Source organism: Oncorhynchus kisutch, unplaced genomic scaffold, assembly GCF_002021735.2.
Source record: "Oncorhynchus kisutch isolate 150728-3 unplaced genomic scaffold, Okis_V2 scaffold3554, whole genome shotgun sequence".
Taxonomy (NCBI): domain Eukaryota; kingdom Metazoa; phylum Chordata; class Actinopteri; order Salmoniformes; family Salmonidae; genus Oncorhynchus; species Oncorhynchus kisutch.
The window spans coordinates 177,501-200,749 of NW_022265499.1; the positions used below are offsets into that span (position 1 = coordinate 177,501).

Sequence of the window (23,249 nt, forward strand, 5' to 3'; positions counted from 1 at the left end):
AACCACTCTTGGGTTTCTTCATTTTTTTTTACCCCCTCCAGCCTGGAACCTTGGAGAGAGTTCTCTCTCTTCTGGGGGGGTCGGAGGACGAGACTGACCAGACGTACAGCGGGACAAGTAAGAACCAATCTCCTCTCGTCTTCGTCTCCTCTGGCGGGGGTTGAATGTAATCCAGCAGAGCGGAACTGAGCAGGGTTTTTGTTGTTGTGGTAAAGTGGACTTGGTGGAATGGTTGATTAGCTGAGATAGAGACATGCTGGGTCTGGTTCTAGTTTGAGTTCAGTAGAGCTGCTGAGGTCTGTAGAACTGGCAGGAACGTTCTCCTGCAGGAACTATGTAGAGACCAGTTGGTGGAGACAGGACTCTCCCCTCATTAATATACTGTGGCTTAAATCAATACCAGCGTTGTCTGTTTACAGTTATTCAACAGGAATAACAGATTGTGTGTTTGTTGTTGTTGTTGTTGTTGTTGTAGAAGACATAGAAATATATAAACACAGGGACATTTCATAGCGTTGAAAAATCTGTCTTGAAAATAAGTCCCCCTGTCCGCCCACCCAAACAAAAAAAGGGCTAATGAATATTCCACATTTCAATAATTAAAATAAATATATTTCATCTGTAAAGTTTGGTTGTGTTTTGAACGATACTTTGTAATAATCTCATAATATGAGATGTTATTCCTCATTTTAAACGCAGCCATTTGGTCGTTGTTGTTTGCAGCAGACTTCGTCCAAGATGTTGTGGTCGAGGAGAGTCGTCCAGCAGTGGTGCTTCTCTGTGTTCTTACTGTGTTCCCCTGTTCCTCACTACGGACGGCCAATCGATGGGCTCGCCAACAGGATGTAAGTTCCTATTTCACACATTTACTTCAACGCTCCTGTTTTTTTACTGTTTTACTTTGACAAGTCCGTCAAGTTCGTCACGGTCCTCAATCAATATTAAAAGAAGCAGAGAATGGGAATATTAGTCAAATAAATTAGTTTCCCCAATATTGTAATTACTAATAATCAAACTATATATTATTTAAATTAATTGTCTTATTTGTTTTATTGATCTGTAATATTATTTGAATGATTATTAATATTATAATTTATTTATTAATATTATAATTTATTTATTAATATTATAATGTATTTATTAATATTATAATGTATTTATTAATATTATAATGTATTTATTAATATTATAATGTATTTATTAATATTATAATTTATTTATTAATATTATAATTTATTTATTAGTATTTGTTGTATTCCGTATTAAAGTAGTGTCTCATGGTGGGGGAGCGAGGCAGTGGTGCCTCTATAACAGGCTGGAAAATGTGCTCATTTGTGGACCGTGCCGCCAGCTGTTTAGATAGAGTTCACCCACCTGTGTGTGTACTTAGGGAGAGAGAGAGGGGGGGGGGGGGGGGGGGGGGGAGGGGTAGAGAGAGAGGGAGGGAGAGAGAGAGGAGTAGAGAGAGAGGGAGGGAGAGAGTAAGAGAGAGAGGGAGGGAGAGAGGGGTAGAGAGAGAGGGAGGGAGAGAGTAAGAGAGAGAGAGAGAGAGAGGAAAGAGAGAGAGAGAGCGAGAGAGAGGTAAAAAGCCCTCTGTGATAAAGCGAGTCAAATCCCCACAACCACCCTCCTTTCCCTCCCGCCAGTTCCCAAGCACTCGTTTAGGGCCGCTTTGGGCCGTCCTAGGCGGTCTCCCCCCCGGGGGTCCCCCCTCCTCTCCTCCCCCCTCCTCGCCTCTTCCCTCCTCCCCTCCTCCTCTCCTCTCCTAGCCATGCAGGGGGTTTTGGACCACCGGCTAAAAACAGAAATGTCCTTGTTTGCTTGTTAGTTAGTCTGGTGTCTCTTCACACCTATCCCTCCGTACCTCACAGTCTGTTGTAGTTGCCCCCGCTAGCTGCTCCCTCAGTACCTCACAGTCTGTTGTAGTTATTCAGGTATCTCTGGGCTGGGCCCCCCCTCCCCCCCGCTAGCTGCTCCCTCTGTACCTCACGGCCTGTTCTAGTTGTTCAGGTATCTCTGGGCTGGGCCCCCGCTGGCTGCCTGGTGTCTGTCAGGATAAAGAGGGTTGAATAGTGCTGATGCACGGCCAGGCGGCCGACCAAACTAAACCCAGCGCTCTTGGTGGAACTATATTATGCCTAACAGAGTAAACCTTCTTTCAAGTCCCGACAGCCCTGTGTAGTGAGGCTCAAACAGCAACCTATCCCCTATGCAGTGTACTACTTCTGACCAGGGCCCATAGGGCAGCTAGAAAGGGAATAGGGGGCCATTTTGGACACGCTCCTTGAAACCCATGACAGCCAGAATGAAAAACATGATCTGAGAGCTAATCCCCTTGGAAAGATAATATCTCTGACACAGATAATATCTCTGACACAGATACAATCTCTGACACAGATAATATCTCTGACACAGATCATATCTCTGACACAGATAATATCTCTGACACAGATAATATCTCTGAGACAGATACTATCTCTGAGACAGATAATATCTCTGACACAGATAATATCTCTGAGACAGATAATATCTCTGACACAGATAATTTCTCTGAGACAGATAATATCTCTGACACAGATACTATCTCTGAGACAGATACTATCTCTGACACAGATAATATCTCTGAGACAGATAATATCTCTGTCACAGATACTATCTCTGACACAGATAATATCTCTGACAAATACTATCTCTGAGACAGATACTATCTCTGACACAAATAATATCTCTGAGACAGATAATATCTCTGTCACAGATACTATCTCTGACACAGATCATTTCTCTGAGACAGATACTATCTCTGAGACAGATACTATCTCTGACAGATAATTTCTCTGACACAGATAATATCTCTGAGACAGATAATATCTCTGAGACAGATAATATCTCTGACACAGATAATATCTCTGAGACAGATAATTTCTCTGACACAGGGGGTTCTCTGCGTGTCCTGTCCTCCCTCTCTCTGGTCTCTGACTGAGGAAGGTTTAATGAAGCCATAGACAGCCAGAGAGCCAGAGGGAGGGGAGAGGAGAGGAGAGGAGAGGAGAGGAGAGGAGAGGAGAGGAGAGGAGAGGAGAGGAGAGGAGAGGAGAGGAGAGGAGAGGAGAGGAGAGGAGAGGAGAGGAGAGGAGAGGAGAGGATGTGGATAAGAGCTGGTAAAGATGAAGCCTCATAACATTGACACATCTGTGAGACTTGATATTATGGCGCTGTAGGTTCTCTATGTAGGATCTCTATGTAGGATCTCTATGTAGGTTCTCTATGTAGGTTCTCTATGTAGGATCTCTATGTAGGATCTCTATGTAGGTTCTCTATGTAGGTTCTCTATGTAGGATCTCTATGTAGGATCTCTATGTAGGTTCTCTATGTAGGATCTCTATGTAGGATCTCTATGTAGGATCTCTATGTAGGATCTCTATGTAGGATCTCTATGTAGGATCTCTATGTAGGTTCTCTATGTAGGATCTCTATGTAGGATCTCTATGTAGGTTCTCTATGTAGGTTCTCTATGTAGGATCTCTATGTAGGATCTCTATGTAGGATCTCTATGTAGGATCTCTATGTAGGATCTCTATGTAGGTTCTCTATGTAGGATCTCTATGTAGGATCTCTATGTAGGTTCTCTATGTAGGTTCTCTATGTAGGTTCTCTATGTAGGTTCTCTATGTAGGTTCTCTATGTAGGATCTCTATGTAGGTTCTCTATGTAGGATCTCTATGTAGGATCTCTATGTAGGATCTCTATGTAGGTTCTCTATGTAGGATCTCTATGTAGGTTCTCTATGTAGGTTCTCTATGTAGGTTCTCTATGTAGGTTCTCTATGTAGGATCTCTATGTAGGTTCTCTATGTAGGATCTCTATGTAGGTTCTCTATGTAGGATCTCTATGTAGGATCTCTATGTAGGATCTCTATGTAGGTTCTCTATGTAGGATCTCTATGTAGGTTCTCTATGTAGGTTCTCTATGTAGGTTCTCTATGTAGGATCTCTATGTAGGTTCTCTATGTAGGATCTCTATGTAGGTTCTCTATGTAGGATCTCTATGTAGGATCTCTATGTAGGTTCTCTATGTAGGTTCTCTATGTAGGATCTCTATGTAGGTTCTCTATGTAGGATCTCTATGTAGGATCTCTATGTAGGTTCTCTATGTAGGTTCTCTATGTAGGTTCTCTATGTAGGTTCTCTATGTAGGATCTCTATGTAGGATCTCTATATAGGTTCTCTATATAGGTTCTCTATGTAGGATCTCTATGTAGGTTCTCTATGTAGGTTCTCTATGTGGAGAGAGTCTATGGCTGGTCTGGAATGACACCCGAATACCCCCTATATAGTACACTACTTTTGACCAGGGCCCACTGCACTTTTTAGGGACTAGGGTGCCAGGATAGAATCAGTGTCTATCTAAGTGGATCAGGGTAGCATCCCTGCTCAGAGGGAGGGGTGTGAGCAGTAAAATCTGACAATGATTTGGCTGCAGAGTTGACAGGTTTGTTCCTGGTTCCTGGGAAAAAAAGGGCGTCTGAAAGGAGATTAGAACCAGGTGCTGCTGGGCCGTCCCAGGAGGAGCTTTGAACCTGGCGACTAACATACGGTGAGAGAGAGAGTAGCGGGTTCATGGGGCCCCTCGTCTGTAGAGTAGGACCCAGTAGGGGGTTAGTCCTGATGAGTCTGTAGAGTAGGACTCAGGAGGGTTCATGGGGCCCCTTGTCTGTAGAGTAAGACCCAGGAGGGTTCGTGGGGCCCCTTGTCTGTAGAGTAAGACCCAGGAGGGGGTTAGTCCTGAAGAGTCTGTAGAGTAGGACCCAGTAGGGTTCATGGGGCCCCTCGTCTGTAGAGTAAGACCCAGGAGGGTTCATGGGGCAGATAGAGTAAGACCCTGTAGACTCTGTAGAGTAAGACCCAGGAGGGGGTTAGTCCTGAAGAGTCTGTAGAGTAGGACTCAGGAGGGTTCATGGGGCCCCTCGTCTGTAGAGTAGGACTCAGGAGGGTTCATGGGGCCCCTCGTCTGTAGAGTAGGACCCAGGAGGGGTTAGTCCTGAAGAGTCTGTAGAGTCTGGTAGGTCCTTACTGTTAGGAGACAGAGCTGTGGGGTCTGGTAGGTCCTTACTGTTAGGAGACAGAGCTGTGGGGTCTGGTAGGTCCTTACTGTTAGGAGACAGAGCTGTGGGGTCTGGTAGGTCCTTACTGTTAGGAGACAGAGCTGTGGGGTCTGGTAGGTCCTTACTGTTAGGAGATAGAGCTGTGGGGTCTGGTAGGTCCTTACTGTTAGGACACAGAGCTGTGGGGTCTGGTAGGTCCTTACTGTTAGGAGACAGAGCTGTGGGGTCTGGTAGGTCCTTACTGTTAGGAGACAGAGCTGTGGGGTCTGGTAGGTCCTTACTGTTAGGAGACAGAGCTGTGGGGTCTGGTAGGTCCTTACTGTTAGGAGACAGAGCTGTGGGGTCTGGTAGGTCCTTACTGTTAGGAGACAGAGCTGTGGGGTTTGGTAGTTACAGTCTGGACGAAACAGTCAGCAGTGATCTGAACTGAGTTGGATTGTAAGGGAGCATCCAATTAAATGAAAGATAGCGTTTTTTATTTTTAAACACGATAAAATCACATTTGTTTGTAACAACACAAAAGGTGAAAGCGTTTTTTTTGTCTGTTTTTCGAGCATAACCCTGTGCTGTCCCAGAAAATTAGCATTTTATTAAGTTATCATTGTGTGATGTACTTTACCAGAAGGAGAGTTGAGTCCTCAACAATGGAGTTACTGTATCCCACCACACTATCTAACCCCTCCAGACCACATATGATCTCAGCGAACATCAAACACAGTGTTGACAGCTTCAAAATAGGACAAACACTGAGTCAATCAAATGTATTGGAACCCAGCCACCAAGTCTCAGGAGTCAGGACTCAGCCTAACGATAGTGTTGGACCTGGGCCACCAAGCTTTAGGAGTCAGGACTCACCCTAACGATAGTGTTGGACCTGGGTCACCAAGCTTTAGGAGTCAGGACTCACCCTAACGATAGTGTTGGACCTGGGTCACCAAGCTTTAGGAGTCAGGACTCACCCTAATGATAGTGTTGGGTCTGGGCCACCAAGCTTTAGGAGTCAGGACTCACCCTAACGATAGTGTTGGACCTGGGCCACCAAGCTTTAGGAGTCAGGACTCACCCTAACGATAGTGTTGGGCCTGGGCCACCAAGCTTTAGGAGTCAGGACTCACCCTAACGATAGTGTTGGGCCTGGGCCACCAAGCTTTAGGAGTCAGGACTCACTCTAACGATAGTGTTGGGCCTGGGCCATCAAGCTTTAGGAGTCAGGACTCACCCTAACGATAGTGTTGGACCTGGGCCACCAAGCTTTAGGAGTCAGGACTCACCCTAACGATAGTGTTGGGCCTGGGCCACCAAGCTTTAGGAGTCAGGACTCACCCTAACGATAGTGTTGGGCCTGGGCCACCAAGCTTTAGGAGTCAGGACTCACCCTAACGATAGTGTTGGACCTGGGCCACCAAGCTTTAGGAGTCAGGACTCACCCTAACGATAGTGTTGGGCCTGGGCCACCAAGCTTTAGGAGTCAGGACTCACCCTAACGATAGTGTTGGGCCTGGGCCACCAAGCTTTAGGAGTCAGGACTCACCCTAACGATAGTGTTGGGCCTGGGCCACCAAGCTTTAGGAGTCAGGACTCACCCTAACGATAGTGTTGGACCTGGGCCACCAAGCATCAGGAAACAAATTAAAGCTTTAGCAAACTGTCTGCCAAGGTTTGGATAGAGCTTCAATCAGACAGAGCAGAGAAATGACATGCCTAGTGGGTAGGAGTAAACACAGTGTACTATTTCGTTCTCTCGTTCCCTCTGCCCCCCCTTTTCCCCCCCCTTTACCCCGCACAGAGGAACAATTATCATCAGGTAGGCCAAGAAAAGGAGGTCTGTTCTGTTGGAATCGTGCCACATCAGGATGTATCCAACCCCTTTTTTTTCTTAATGTTTTCCTCTCTTCCCCTCCTTCCTCTCTTCTAGTTGTGCCTTGGGGAGTGTTTGATGTTGGGCTTTATTAAAAGGTAAAAAAACAACAACAGGGAGATCGTTTTTCAAAGACCAAGCCTGTTCAGTTCCCTGCCTCACTCTCCCTGAGAATCACAGGAAATGTCTGTATGTATATAAACACAGCTTCTTTCAAACATCTCTCTGTACGGGAGGTAGTCCTCTTACCAGGATATTATTGCACTGGGACAAGTAAATATCTGCTCCGTGGCTTTGGAAGAACTTGGAGAAATTAATAAATTATGTGACCAGTTTTTTCCTTGATCTAATGTTAATCTTTTCTAAGGAAAATAATTGAGAATATTACTTTTCATGATGTTTTCAGTTTTAGTGTGATGATGGATACTATTCAATGGTTTTACTGTTATGTAAAATGAACTGGTCCTAGTGGTCAGCTTGGACATACCTGACACTAACTGGCCCTAGTGGTCAGCTTGGACATACCTGACACTAACTGGCCCTAGTGGTCAGGACACAGCTTGGACATACCTGACACTAACTGGCCCTAGTGGTCAGCTTGGACATACCTGACACTAACTGGCCCTAGTGGTCAGGACACAGCTTGGACATACCTGACACTAACTGGCCCTAGTGGTCAGGACACAGCTTGGACATACCTGACACTAACTGGCCCTAGTGGTCAGCTTGGACATACCTGACACTAACTGGCCCTAGTGGTCAGCTTGGACATACCTGACACTAACTGGCCCTAGTGGTCAGCTTGGACATACCTGACACTAACTGGCCCTAGTGGTCAGGACACAGCTTGGACATACCTGACACTAACTGGTCCTAGTGGTCAGGACACAGCTTGGACATACCTGACACTAACTGGCCCTAGTGGTCAGCTTGGACATACCTGACACTAACTGGCCCTAGTGGTCAGGACACAGCTTGGACATACCTGACACTAACTGGCCCTAGTGGTCAGCTTGGACATACCTGACACTAACTGGCCCTAGTGGTCAGGACACAGCTTGGACATACCTGACACTAACTGGCCCTAGTGGTCAGCTTGGACATACCTGACACTAACTGGCCCTAGTGGTCAGCTTGGACATACCTGACACTAACTGGCCCTAGTGGTCAGGACACAGCTTGGACATACCTGACACTAACTGGTCCTAGTGGTCAGCTTGGACATACCTGACACTAACTGGCCCTAGTGGTCAGCTTGGACATACCTGACACTAACTAGCCCTAGTGGTCAGCTTGGACATACCTGACACTAACTGGTCCTAGTGGTCAGGACACAGCTTGGACATACCTGACACTAACTGGCCCTAGTGGTCAGCTTGGACATACCTGACACTAACTGGTCCTAGTGGTCAGCTTGGACATACCTGACACTAACTGGTCCTAGTGGTCAGCTTGGACATACCTGACACTAACTGGCCCTAGTGGTCAGCTTGGACATACCTGACACTAACTGGCCCTAGTGGTCAGGACACAGCTTGGACATACCTGACACTAACTGGCCCTAGTGGTCAGCTTGGACATACCTGACACTAACTGGCCCTAGTGGTCAGGACACAGCTTGGACATACCTGACACTAACTGGCCCTAGTGGTCAGGACACAGCTTGGACATACCTGACACTAACTGGCCCTAGTGGTCAGCTTGGACATACCTGACACTAACTGGCCCTAGTGGTCAGCTTGGACATACCTGACACTAACTGGCCCTAGTGGTCAGCTTGGACATACCTGACACTAACTGGCCCTAGTGGTCAGGACACAGCTTGGACATACCTGACACTAACTGGTCCTAGTGGTCAGGACACAGCTTGGACATACCTGACACTAACTGGCCCTAGTGGTCAGCTTGGACATACCTGACACTAACTGGCCCTAGTGGTCAGGACACAGCTTGGACATACCTGACACTAACTGGCCCTAGTGGTCAGCTTGGACATACCTGACACTAACTGGCCCTAGTGGTCAGGACACAGCTTGGACATACCTGACACTAACTGGCCCTAGTGGTCAGCTTGGACATACCTGACACTAACTGGCCCTAGTGGTCAGCTTGGACATACCTGACACTAACTGGCCCTAGTGGTCAGGACACAGCTTGGACATACCTGACACTAACTGGTCCTAGTGGTCAGCTTGGACATACCTGACACTAACTGGCCCTAGTGGTCAGCTTGGACATACCTGACACTAACTAGCCCTAGTGGTCAGCTTGGACATACCTGACACTAACTGGTCCTAGTGGTCAGGACACAGCTTGGACATACCTGACACTAACTGGCCCTAGTGGTCAGCTTGGACATACCTGACACTAACTGGTCCTAGTGGTCAGCTTGGACATACCTGACACTAACTGGTCCTAGTGGTCAGCTTGGACATACCTGACACTAACTGGCCCTAGTGGTCAGCTTGGACATACCTGACACTAACTGGCCCTAGTGGTCAGGACACAGCTTGGACATACCTGACACTAACTGGTCCTAGTGGTCAGGACACAGCTTGGACATACCTGACACTAACTGGCCCTAGTGGTCAGCTTGGAAATACCTGACACTAACTGGCCCTAGTGGTCAGGGTATAGCTTGGACATACCTGACACTAACTGGCCCTAGTGGTCAGGACACAGCTTGGCCATACCTGACACTAACTGGCCCTAGTGGTCAGCTTGGACATACCTGACACTAACTGGTCCTAGTGGTCAGCTTGGACATACCTGACACTAACTGGCCCTAGTGGTCAGCTTGGACATACCTGACACTAACTGGCCCTAGTGGTCAGGACACAGCTTGGACATACCTGACACTAACTGGTCCTAGTGGTCAGGACACAGCTTGGACATACCTGACACTAACTGGCCCTAGTGGTCAGCTTGGAAATACCTGACACTAACTGGCCCTAGTGGTCAGGGTATAGCTTGGACATACCTGACACTAACTGGCCCTAGTGGTCAGCTTGGACATACCTGACACTAACTGGCCCTAGTGGTCAGCTTGGACATACCTGACACTAACTGGCCCTAGTGGTCAGGACACAGCTTGGACATACCTGACACTAACTGGTCCTAGTGGTCAGCTTGGACATACCTGACACTAACTGGCCCTAGTGGTCAGGACACAGCTTGGACATACCTGACACTAACTGGTCCTAGTGGTCAGCTTGGACATACCTGACACTAACTGGCCCTAGTGGTCAGCTTGGACATACCTGACACTAACTGGCCCTAGTGGTCAGCTTGGACATACCTGACACTAACTGGCCCTAGTGGTCAGCTTGGACATACCTGACACTAACTGGTCCTAGTGGTCAGCTTGGACATACCTGACACTAACTGGCCCTAGTGGTCAGCTTGGACATACCTGACACTAACTGGTCCTAGTGGTCAGCTTGGACATACCTGACACTAACTGGTCCTAGTGGTCAGCTTGGACATACCTGACACTAACTGGCCCTAGTGGTCAGGACACAGCTTGGACATACCTGACACTAACTGGCCCTAGTGGTCAGCTTGGACATACCTGACACTAACTGGTCCTAGTGGTCAGCTTGGACATACCTGACACTAACTGGCCCTAGTGGTCAGCTTGGACATACCTGACACTAACTGGCCCTAGTGGTCAGGACACAGCTTGGACATACCTGACACTAACTGGTCCTAGTGGTCAGGACACAGCTTGGACATACCTGACACTAACTGGCCCTAGTGGTCAGCTTGGACATACCTGACACTAACTGGCCCTAGTGGTCAGGGTATAGCTTGGACATACCTGACACTAACTGGTCCTAGTGGTCAGCTTGGACATACCTGACACTAACTGGTCCTAGTGGTCAGCTTGGACATACCTGACACTAACTGGCCCTAGTGGTCAGCTTGGACATACCTGACACTAACTGGCCCTAGTGGTCAGGACACAGCTTGGACATACCTGACACTAACTGGTCCTAGTGGTCAGCTTGGACATACCTGACACTAACTGGCCCTAGTGGTCAGGACACAGCTTGGACATACCTGACACTAACTGGTCCTAGTGGTCAGCTTGGACATACCTGACACTAACTGGCCCTAGTGGTCAGCTTGGACATACCTGACACTAACTGGCCCTAGTGGTCAGCTTGGACATACCTGACACTAACTGGCCCTAGTGGTCAGCTTGGACATACCTGACACTAACTGGTCCTAGTGGTCAGCTTGGACATACCTGACACTAACTGGCCCTAGTGGTCAGCTTGGACATACCTGACACTAACTGGTCCTAGTGGTCAGCTTGGACATACCTGACACTAACTGGTCCTAGTGGTCAGCTTGGACATACCTGACACTAACTGGCCCTAGTGGTCAGGACACAGCTTGGACATACCTGACACTAACTGGCCCTAGTGGTCAGATTGGACATACCTGACACTAACTGGTCCTAGTGGTCAGCTTGGACATACCTGACACTAACTGGCCCTAGTGGTCAGCTTGGACATACCTGACACTAACTGGCCCTAGTGGTCAGGACACAGCTTGGACATACCTGACACTAACTGGTCCTAGTGGTCAGGACACAGCTTGGACATACCTGACACTAACTGGCCCTAGTGGTCAGCTTGGAAATACCTGACACTAACTGGCCCTAGTGGTCAGGGTATAGCTTGGACATACCTGACACTAACTGGCCCTAGTGGTCAGCTTGGACATACCTGACACTAACTGGCCCTAGTGGTCAGCTTGGACATACCTGACACTAACTGGCCCTAGTGGTCAGCTTGGACATACCTGACACTAACTGGCCCTAGTGGTCAGCTTGAACATACCTGACACTAACTGGCCCTAGTGGTCAGCTTGGACATACCTGACACTAACTGGCCCTAGTGGTCAGCTTGGACATACCTGACACTAACTGGCCCTAGTGGTCAGCTTGGACATACCTGACACTAACTGGCCCTAGTGGTCAGGACACAGCTTGGACATACCTGACACTAACTGGTCCTAGTGGTCAGCTTGGACATACCTGACACTAACTGGCCCTAGTGGTCAGGACACAGCTTGGACATACCTGACACTAACTGGTCCTAGTGGTCAGCTTGGACATACCTGACACTAACTGGCCCTAGTGGTCAGCTTGGACATACCTAACACTAACTGGCCCTAGTGGTCAGCTTGGACATACCTGACACTAACTGGTCCTAGTGGTCAGCTTGGACATACCTGACACTAACTGGCCCTAGTGGTCAGCTTGGACATACCTGACACTAACTGGCCCTAGTGGTCAGCTTGGACATACCTGACACTAACTGGCCCTAGTGGTCAGCTTGGACATACCTGACACTAACTGGCCCTAGTGGTCAGCTTGGACATACCTGACACTAACTGGCCCTAGTGGTCAGCTTGGACATACCTGACACTAACTGGCCCTAGTGGTCAGCTTGGACATACCTGACACTAACTGGCCCTAGTGGTCAGCTTGGACATACCTGACACTAACTGGCCCTAGTGGTCAGGACACAGCTTGGACATACTTGACACTAACTGGCCCTAGTGGTCAGGACACAGCTTGGACATACCTGACACTAACTGGCCCTAGTGGTCAGCTTGGACATACCTGACACTAACTGGCCCTAGTGGTCAGCTTGGACATATCAATGGTTTTACTGTTATGTAAAACGAACTGGCCCTAGTGGTCAGGACACAGTTTGGACATACCGTTGTTGTGGAGATTCACAGAAATGGTCCTTAAAACAAATAGACCGTTTTGACATAAGAACTACAGTACCCACGTCACCAATTACTCTGTCAGCAGACACACAGCAGAAACATCCTTTAATACAACACAGCACTGAGACACTACAACATAACACTGAGACACTACAACATAACACTGAGACACACTGAGACACTACAACATAACACTGAGACACACTGAGACACTACAACATAACACTGAGACACACTGAGACACTACAACATAACATTGAGACAGACGAAGACACACTGAGACACTACAACATAACACTGAGACACACTGAGACACTACAACATAACACTGAGACACTACAACATAACACTGAGACACACTGAGACACACTGAGACACTACAACATAACACCGAGACACACTGAGACACTACAACATAACACTGAGACACTACAACATAACACTGAGACACACTGAGACACTACAACATAACACTGAGACACTACAACATAACACTGAGACACACTGAGACACTACAACATAACACTGAGACACTACAACATAACACTGAGACACTACAACATAACACTGAGACACACTGAGACACACTGAGACACTACAACATAACACCGAGACACACTGAGACACTACAACATAACACTGAGACACTACAACATAACACTGAGACACACTGAGACACTACAACATAACACTGAGACACTACAACATAACACTGAGACACACTGAGACACTACAACATAACACTGAGACACTACAACATAACATTGAGACACACTAAGACACACTGAGACACTACAACATAACACTGAGACACTACAACAGAACACTGAGACACACTGAGACACACTGAGACACTACAACATAACATTGAGACACACTAAGACACACTGAGACACTACAACATAACATTGAGACACACTAAGACACACTGAGACACTACAACATAACACTGAGACACACTGAGACACTACAACATAACACTGAGACACACTGAGACACTACAACATAACACTGAGACACTACAACATAACACTGAGACACACTGAGACACTACAACATAACACTGAGACACACTGAGACACTACAACATAACACTGAGACACTACAACATAACACTGAGACACACTGAGACACTACAACATAACACTGAGACACACTGAGACACTACAACATAACACTGAAACACACTGAGACACTACAACATAACACTGAGACACTACAACATAACACTGAGACACACTGAGACACTACAACATAACATTGAGACACTACAACATAACACTGAGACACACTGAGACACTACAACATAACACTGAGACACACTGAGACACTACAACATAACACTGAGACACTACAACATAACACTGAGACACACTGAGACACTACAACATAACACTGAGACACACTGAGACACTACAACATAACACTGAAACACACTGAGACACTACAACATAACACTGAGACACTACAACATAACACTGAGACACACTGAGACACTACAACATAACATTGAGACACACTAAGACACACTGAGACACTACAACATAACACTGAGACACACTGAGCCACAACAACATAACACTGAGACACTACATGCAGACTGGGTAACAGGTGCTCTCACCCAGTATGATGCAGACTGGGTAACAGGTGCTCTCACCCAGTATGATGCAGACTGGGTAACAGGGGCTCTCACCCAGTATGATGCAGACTGGGTAACAGGTGCTCTCACCCAGTATGATGCAGACTGGGTAACAGGTGCTCTCACCCAGTATGATGCAGACTGGGTAACAGGGGCTCTCACCCAGTATGATGCAGACTGGGTAACAGGGGCTCTCACCCAGTATGATGCAGACTGGGTAACAGGTGCTCTCACCCAGTATGATGCAGACTGGGTAACAGGTGCTCTCACCCAGTATGATGCAGACTGGGTAACAGGGGCTCTCACCCAGTATGATGCAGACAGGGTAACAGGTGCTCTCACCCAGTATGATGCAGACTGGGTAACAGGTGCTCTCACCCAGTATGATGCAGACTGGGTAACAGGTGCTCTCACCCAGTATGATGCAGACTGGGTAACAGGTGCTCTCACCCAGTATGATGCAGACTGGGTAACAGGTGCTCTCACCCAGTATGATGCAGACTGGGTAACAGGTGCTCTCACCCAGTATGATGCAGACTGGGTAACAGGTGCTCTCACCCAGTATGATGCAGACTGGGTAACAGGTGCTCTCACCCAGTATGATGCAGACTGGGTAACAGGTGCTCTCACCCAGTATGATGCAGACTGGGTAACAGGTGCTCTCACCCAGTATGATGCAGACTGGGTAACAGGTGCTCTCACCCAGTATGATGCAGACTGGGTAACAGGTGCTCTCACCCAGTATGATGCAGACTGGGTAACAGGGGCTCTCTCTCTCTTTAATAACAGCGTCCTCTGCCATATATGACAATGACTTCAAATCAAATCTCAAGTTCAAGAACTTTGGGATACGGCGGACAAAAATACATATTGTTGTCCTTCTTTTTTTGTTGGTGTGCCGCCGTTTCCCAATGCTCTTGAACACAGCATGACGCCTCTGTGACAGTAGGGATTAGTTCATGGATGCTGCTCTCTCCGAGGGGGGGGGGATTTTCCTAAAGAAAGGAAAAGTAATCTCTTAGTGTTTGGCAGCAAGCAGGCTAATCTGACGTCCCAGTGGAAACACTCTCTCCCTCTCTCTGCTATGAATCATCTCATACTGAAGGCCAAGGAGATCAGCATCATGGATACACAGATAATAGTTGACTGATATTGTACAATAACTGTTGTGTTGTCAACAAACAAACAAACAAATACATATTACCTGCCACGAGGTCTGGAACAAAATATATTGTCTTGATTAGCTTCATGGATGTTGTTGCCAGTTGTTGACAGATATTGTACAGTGAGTGTTGTGTTGGCAGATTACAGCACACAAACAAACTAAGAGTCCTTACCTGGTAGTAGTCTGGATCTAGGCTGAGTTGTTCTGTAGTCTTGGTCAAAGCTGTGTTGTTCTGTAGTCTGGATCTAGGCTGTGTTGTTCTGTAGTCTTGATCTAGGCTGTGTTGTTCTGTAGTCGTGGTCAAGGCTGTGTTGTTCTGTAGTCTTGATCAAGGCTGTGTTGTTCTGTAGTCTTGGTCAGGGCTGTGTTGTTCTGTAGTCTTGATCTAGGTTGTGTTGTTCTGTAGTATTGATCTAATCTGTGTTGTTCTGTAGTCTTGGTCAAGGCTGTGTTGTTCTGTAGTCTTGGTCAGGGCTGTGTTGTTCTGTAGTCTTGGTCAAGGCTCTGTTGTTCTGTAGTCTGGATCTAAGCTGTGTTGTTCTGTAGTCTTGATCTAGGCTGTGTTGTTCTGTAGTCTTGACCTAGGCTGTGTTGTTCTGTAGTCTTGGTCAAGGCTGTGTTGTTCTGTAGTCTTGATCTAGGCTGTGTTGTTCTGTAGTCTTGGTCAAGGCTGTGTTGTTCTGTAGTCTTGGTTAAGGCTGTGTTGTTCTGTAGTCTTGATCTAGGCTGTGTTGTTTTGTAGTCTTGGTCTAGGCTGTGTTGTTCTGTAGTCATGGTCAAGGCTGTGTTGTTCTGTAGTCTTGATCTAGGCTGTGTTGTTCTGTAGTCTTGGTCAAGGCTGTGTTGTTCTGTAGTCTGGATCTAGGCTGTGTTGTTCTGTAGTCTTGATCTAGGCTGTGTTGTTTTGTAGTCTTGGTCAAGGCTGTGTTGTTCTGTAGTCTTGATCTAGGCTGTGTTGTTCTGTAGTCGTGGTCAAGGCTGTGTTGTTCTGTAGTCTGGATCTAGGCTGTGTTGTTCTGTAGTCTGGATCTAGGCTGTGTTGTTCTGTAGTCTTGATCTAGGCTGTGTTGTTTTGTAGTCTTGGTCTAGGCTGTGTTGTTCTGTAGTCGTGGTCAAGGCTGTGTTGTTCTGTAGTCTTGATCTAGGCTGTGTTGTTCTGTAGTCTTGATCAAGGCTGTGTTGTTCTGTAGTCTTGGTCAAGGCTGTGTTGTTCTGTAGTCTTGGTCAAGGCTGTGTTGTTCTGTAGTCTTGATCTAGGCTGTGTTGTTCTGTAGTCGTGGTCAAGGCTGTGTTGTTCTGTAGTCTTGGTCAGGGCTGTGTTGTTCTGTAGTCTTGGTCAGGGCTGTGTTGTTCTGTAGTCTTGATCTAATCTGTGTTGTTCTGTAGTCTTGGTCAAGGCTCTGTTGTTCTGTAGTCTGGATCTAGGCTGTGTTGTTCTGTAGTCTTGATCAGGGCTATGTTGTTCTGTAGTCGTGGTCAAGGCTGTGTTGTTCTGTAGTCTTGATCTAGGCTGTGTTGTTCTGTAGTCTTGATCTAGGCTGTGTTGTTCTGTAGTCTTGGTCAGGGCTGTGTTGTTCTGTAGTCTTGATCTAGGCTGTGTTGTTGATACACAGTAAATCCTGAAACGTTTATAAATACATATAGCCTTTGTGAGAGATGTGGTGGAGATGTGTAGTAACGAAATGGATATTAGTTGGTAGAATTGTGTACAGTACTTTAGCCAATAGACACACTACTATTGTGTCTCTAGGGTTGTGTCTCATTTAGACTGACCCCCCTAGTGGGGACATGTTCATTTAGACTGACCCCCTAGTGGGGACATGTTGTTCATTTAGACTGACCCCCTAGTGGGGACATGTTGTTCATTTAGACTGACCCCCTAGTGGGGACATGTTCATTTAGACTGACCCCCTAGTGGGGACATGTTGTTCATTTAGACTGACCCCCTAGTGGGGACATGTTGTTCATTTAGACTGACCCCCTAGGGGGGACATGTTCATTTAGACTGACCCGCTAGTGGGGACATGTTGTTCATTTAGACTGACCCCCTAGTGGGGACATGTTGTTCATTTAGACTGACCCCCTAGGGGGGACATGTTCATTTAGACTGACCCGCTAGTGGGGACATGTTGTTTATTTAGACTGACCCCCTAGGGGGGACATGTTCATTTAGACTGACCCCCTAGTGGGGACATGTTGTTCATTTAGACTGACCCCCTAGTGGGGACATGTTGTTCATTTAGACTGACCCCCTAGTGGGGACATGTTCATTTAGACTGACCCCCTAGTGGAGACATGTTCATTTAGACTGACCCCCTAGTGGGGACATGTTGTTCATTTAGACTGACCCCCTAGTGGGGACATGTTGTTCATTTAGACTGACCCCCTAGTGGGGACATGTTCATTTAGACTGACCCCCTAGTGGGGACATGTTGTTCATTTAGACTGACCCCCTAGTGGGGACATGTTCATTTAGACTGACCCCCTAGCGGGGACATGTTCATTTAGACTGACCCCCTAGTGGGGACATGTTGTTCATTTAGACTGACCCCCTAGTGGGGACATGTTGTTCATTTAGACTGACCCCCTAGTGGGGACGTTCATTTAGACTGACCCCCTAGTGGGGACGTTCATTTAGACTGACCCCCTAGTGGGGACATGTTGTTCATTTAGACTGACCCCCTAGTGGGGACATGTTGTTCATTTAGACGGACCCCCTAGTGGGGACGTTAATTTAGACTGACCCCCTAGTGGGGACATGTTGTTCATTTAGACTGACCCCCTAGTGGGGACATGTTAATTTAGACTGACCCCCTAGTGGGGACATGTTAATTTAGACTGACCCCCTAGTGGGGACATGTTGTTCATTTAGACTGACCCCTAGTGGGGACATGTTCATTTAGACTGACCCCCTAGTGGGGACATGTTGTTCATTTAGACTGACCCCTAGTGGGGACATGTTAATTTAGACTGACCCCGTAGTGGGGACATGTTCATTTAGACTGACCCCCTAGTGGGGACATGTTGTTCATTTAGACTGACCCCTAGTGGGGACATGTTAATTTTAGACTGACCCCCTAGTGGGGACATGTTGTTCATTTAGACTGACCCCTAGTGGGGACATGTTAATTTAGACTGACCCCCTAGTGGGGACATGTTAATTTTGACTGACCCCCTAGTGGGGACATGTTGTTCATTTAGACTGACCCCCTAGTGGGGACATGTTGTTCATTTAGACTGACCCCCTAGTGGGGACATGTTCATTTAGACTGACCCCCTAGTGGGGACATGTTAATTTAGACTGACCCCCTAGTGGGGACATGTTAATTTAGACTGACCCCCTAGTGGGGTCATGTTGTTCATTTAGACTGACCCCCTAGTGGGGACATGTTAATTTAGACTGACCCCCTAGTGGGGACATGTTAATTTAGACTGACCCCCTAGTGGGGACATGTTGTTCATTTAGACTGACCCCCTAGTGGGGACATGTTGTTCATTTAGACTGACCCCTAGTGGGGACATGTTAATTTAGACTGACCCCCTAGTGGGGACATGTTGTTCATTTAGACTGACCCCCTAGTGGGGACATGTTAATTTAGACTGACCCCCTAGTGGGGACATGTTCATTTAGACTGACGCCCTAGTGGGGACATGTTCATTTAGACTGACGCCCTAGTGGGGACATGTTCATTTAGACTGACCCCTAGTGGGGACATGTTCATTTAGACTGACCCCTAGTGGGGACATGTTCATTTAGACTGACCCCCTAGTGGGGACATGTTGAATTCCTCCTGTAATCCATATCTGGGCCGTGGATCTCGGTCTGACTCAAAGCGTAAACGTTTTTGAAATAACAGCAAAGTTATACTTTACTTTGGCTTGTGAAAGATCAGAGTGTTGAAATGTGTAATTGTTTCAAGACGTTTGGAGAGTGTCCCTGTTGCTATCCAACTGTACACCGGAGTAGAGCCGAGAGGTTTCACTCCTGTCAGTTGTTTGAGGTAATGAGAGGACTGGACAACTTTTAAGATTTATAAAAAAAAAATATATGTTTTAGAGATGAAGGCAACGACACCATCATGCCAAATTACAGTTGATATTTCTAGTTGTGGTGGGGGTCTTTAGTACATCCAGGCTGTGACATTCAGCATGACAAGAACACTGTGGACTGAATGAGAGCCAATGCCAACGGCGAGATATTTCTCTGGCTAGTGTATCAGTCATAGTGATTACACATTTCACAGGAGGTTTTAGTTGTAATTCCAGGCTCCTAACATGCTGTTACAGGGACAGTTTATCTGTAGCCTCTTTACAGTGTCGTTCTCATGGTCAGAGACATCTATTGGAAACCTGAGAGCACACGTGTGGGAAAACACAACGGAAAAACTAATGTCTAATGTCTGTGTTTCTCAATCTTCTGTGATCTAAGTTCAATGTCCCAATTCTAACCGTCCTCCTCCTGTTCTCTCTCTCTCTCTCTCTCTCTCTCTCTCTCTCTCTCTCTCTCTCTCTCTCTCTCTCCTCTCCTCTCCTCTCCTCTCCTCTCCTCTCCTAGGAAGCGCTCGGTGACCCACGCCCAGCTGATGCACGATAAGGGCCGGACGCTGCAGGATTTCAAGCGTCGCATGTGGCTCCAAGAGCTGCTGGAGGAGGTCCATACGGCTGAGATCAGGGAGCTGCCCGCCCGCCCGGTGGTCAGCAGCGGACTGGGGCTGGGACTACCGGGTGCCGGGGTAGGGGTCAGCCTGGGATTGGGCACCACTGGGGGTACCCTGCACCCCCACCCCAAACCTCCAGGGGGCACCAAAAACCTTCCCATTAACTTCCATATGGAGGAGGAGGGAACCAACCTGCCGCAGGAGACCAACAAGTCCCAAACATACAAAGACAAAGACGGGGCGCGGAGGGCCAAGGAAGGGAAGAAAAAGAAAGGGAGGGGGGGGAAGAGGAGGGAGGGGGGGGAGAAGAGGAAGAGGCCGGCGCGCTCACTGGGCTGGGCGCAGGAAGGGGAGGAGCCTGGGAATGGGTACCACCTGGAGTGGCGAGGGCCCTTCTTCGGCCTGAGGGGGGCGCTGCACTAGAACACTGTCACACTCTGACTAAGGTAAACAAACACCTGATGGTGTTGTTGTTGTTGTTGGTTCTGGGTGATAGATTGCTGAGTGAATGTCTACTTTACAGTGAACTAACGTCTTTCTCTCTTTTTGTGTTTCAGAAACCCTAAGGACATTCAGATGAACACCCAGACACTCCTGTTACAGGGTCCTGTGATAGTGATTGTTGGGAAACACCCAGACACTCCTGTTGCAGGGTCCTGTGATAGTGATTGTTGGGAAACACCCAGACACTCCTGTTGCAGGGTTCTGTGATAGTGATTGTTTGGAAAGTAAAATAAGGAAATATTTATTTTCAGTAAATATTGTAAACGCACCAGACTAGTGATAATGACGAAGACAATAAAAATTACAGACGCTCGCTCTGCGGAGCAACATAATTTAATAATTGTGAAATCCTTCCTGTTCTGTTTTGTTTTGTTAGGACTGTGCCAATTATTATTAATGACAGATTTTGCTGTAATTTATTCTTGTTTGAATCATGTATTTATTTTGTACATGTATTGAGGTGCTGCTGACCTTCTATATTTTTGTACCATAATGCACTTTTAGATTTATAAATATATATATATATATATATATATATATATATATATATATATATATATATATATATATATACATACAAGTAATTTTGTTAATTTACTTTTTGTGGTTGATTGAAATGAAGAAAACATTGTTGGTCATTCCTCCGTGTTATCTAGGCTCCTTCTCTGCATGGTTCTATAATGATCACATGATAATGATCACATGACTCGTCTGTCCGCTCTGACTGGCCCACAGACGTCTAATCTAGTTGGCTGTTGACCAGGGGCGTGTTCAATAGGCACACTATGGAAAAAAATAGGAAATCCCAAAAAATAGCATTTCTAATTGGACTAAAGTCCAGCTAGTCCCTCCCCGTTCCAGATGGTTCTCTTCAGTTCGATACCGAACGAACACGACCCAGGACGACCCACGCAGCTGTCCTCAACCCCTGACCCCTAACCTCTGTACATTGTGCTTCAACTCCCCCCTCCGTCAGTTGGTCCACTGGGAACCACCTTGTCTTTCTCCTGTTATGCTTCTGAATGCTGTCCTAAGTTCAAAGTTCACTCGGCCTGTACATAACCTGAACACAATGCAACAACTTCATATCGTTGTTTGGCACTTGCACTGAGAGACTACCCTATATTGAATGGATTAAACATTTGACAGTATCTTCCCTGAGTGTGATGTGTCCTTGCTATGTGTCTGACTGATATCCTGTCTGGTTGTATGAACTGACTGATATCCTGTCTGGTTGTATGAACTGACTGATATCCTGTCTGGTTGTATGAACTGACTGATATCCTGTCTGGTTGTATGAACTGACTGTCATCCTGTCTGGTTGTATGAACTTACTGTCATCCTGTCTGGTTGTATGAACTGACTGATATCCTGTCTGGTTGAATGAACTGACTGTCGTCCTGTCTGGTTGTATGAACTGACTGTCGTCCTGTCTGGTTGTATGAACTGACTGTCATCCTGTCTGGTTGTATGAACTTACTGTCATCCTGTCTGGTTGTATGAACTGACTGATATCCTGTCTGGTTGAATGAACTGACTGTCGTCCTGTCTGGTTGTATGAACTGACTGTCGTCCTGTCTGGTTGTATGAACTGACTGTCGTCCTGTCTGGTTGTATGAACTGACTGATATCCTGTCTGGTTGTATGAACTGACTGTCGTCCTGTCTGGTTGTATGAACTGACTGTCGTCCTGTCTGGTTGTATGAACTGACTGATATCCTGTCTGGTTGTATGAACTGACTGTCATCCTGTCTGGTTGTATGAACTGACTGATATCCTGTCTGGTTGTATGAACTGACCGTTGTCCTGTCTGGTTGTATGAACTGACCATCGTCCTGTCTGGTTGTATGAACTGACTGTCATCCTGTCTGGTTGTATGAACTGACTGTCATCCTGTCTGGTTGTATGAACTGACTGTCATCCTGTCTGGTTGTATGAACTGACCATCGTCCTGTCTGGTTGTATGAACTGACTGTTGTCCTGTCTGGTTGTATGAACTGACTGTCTTCCTGTCTGGTTGTATAAAGGGTGTGTTTTGTCTTGTCCTGCTGATATCTCTCACCTCACCATCTCACACTGGCTGTGGAGTTCCATAATAATCATCAATCAATCGATCGATCAATAACTATCTTATTATTAGTGAAGCTATAATTCCCTGAAATCAATCACAACAACATCACTGATTAGGGTCCACCCTCCGTGGCCCTGTGCTTTCACACCTCATCCCTCCTGCTGATTGGTTCACTTTTACATGTTTTGTTGTCTGAGTGGGGAAATGCTGTAAATGTAGAGAACTCAACGGATTTTGAAAGATGAGACATTGAGGATTAGAATAAATATGTCATATGAGCAAGCCAAACACAAGAGAGTCCAAATGTGTATTTCACATTTCCATAAAACTCATGTAATATAGTGTCAACGTTGATCACCATGTTAGATGTACAGTTACATCCTATGTGAACCAAAATGATGGGACAAACTGATTTCTGTCCAGCACCTCCTCTAAGGACAGACTGATTTCTGTCCAGCACCTCCTCTAAGGACAGACTGATTACTGTCCAGCACCTCCTCTA

General features: G+C 46.8%; 1 protein-coding gene across 2 annotated transcripts in view; it reads left to right on the plus strand.

Moving 5' to 3' along the window:
- Window positions 1-21,827, plus strand: part of LOC109876492 (parathyroid hormone-related protein) — a 22,234-nt gene extending 407 nt beyond the window's left edge. The window contains exons 1-4 of one of the 2 annotated variants that reach the window (XM_031820628.1): window positions 1-117; window positions 724-845; window positions 20,070-20,618; window positions 20,730-21,827. The exon at window positions 1-117 is cut by the window's left edge and continues 407 nt beyond it. In XM_031820628.1, the coding sequence (XP_031676488.1) occupies window positions 739-845; window positions 20,070-20,595 (633 nt within the window). In that variant the 5' untranslated portion in view covers window positions 1-117; window positions 724-738 and the 3' untranslated portion in view covers window positions 20,596-20,618; window positions 20,730-21,827. The remainder of the gene's footprint in view (window positions 118-723; window positions 846-20,069; window positions 20,619-20,729) is intronic. The other variant, XM_031820629.1, reaches the window with a different exon arrangement.
- Window positions 21,828-23,249: the final 1,422 nt, after the last annotated feature.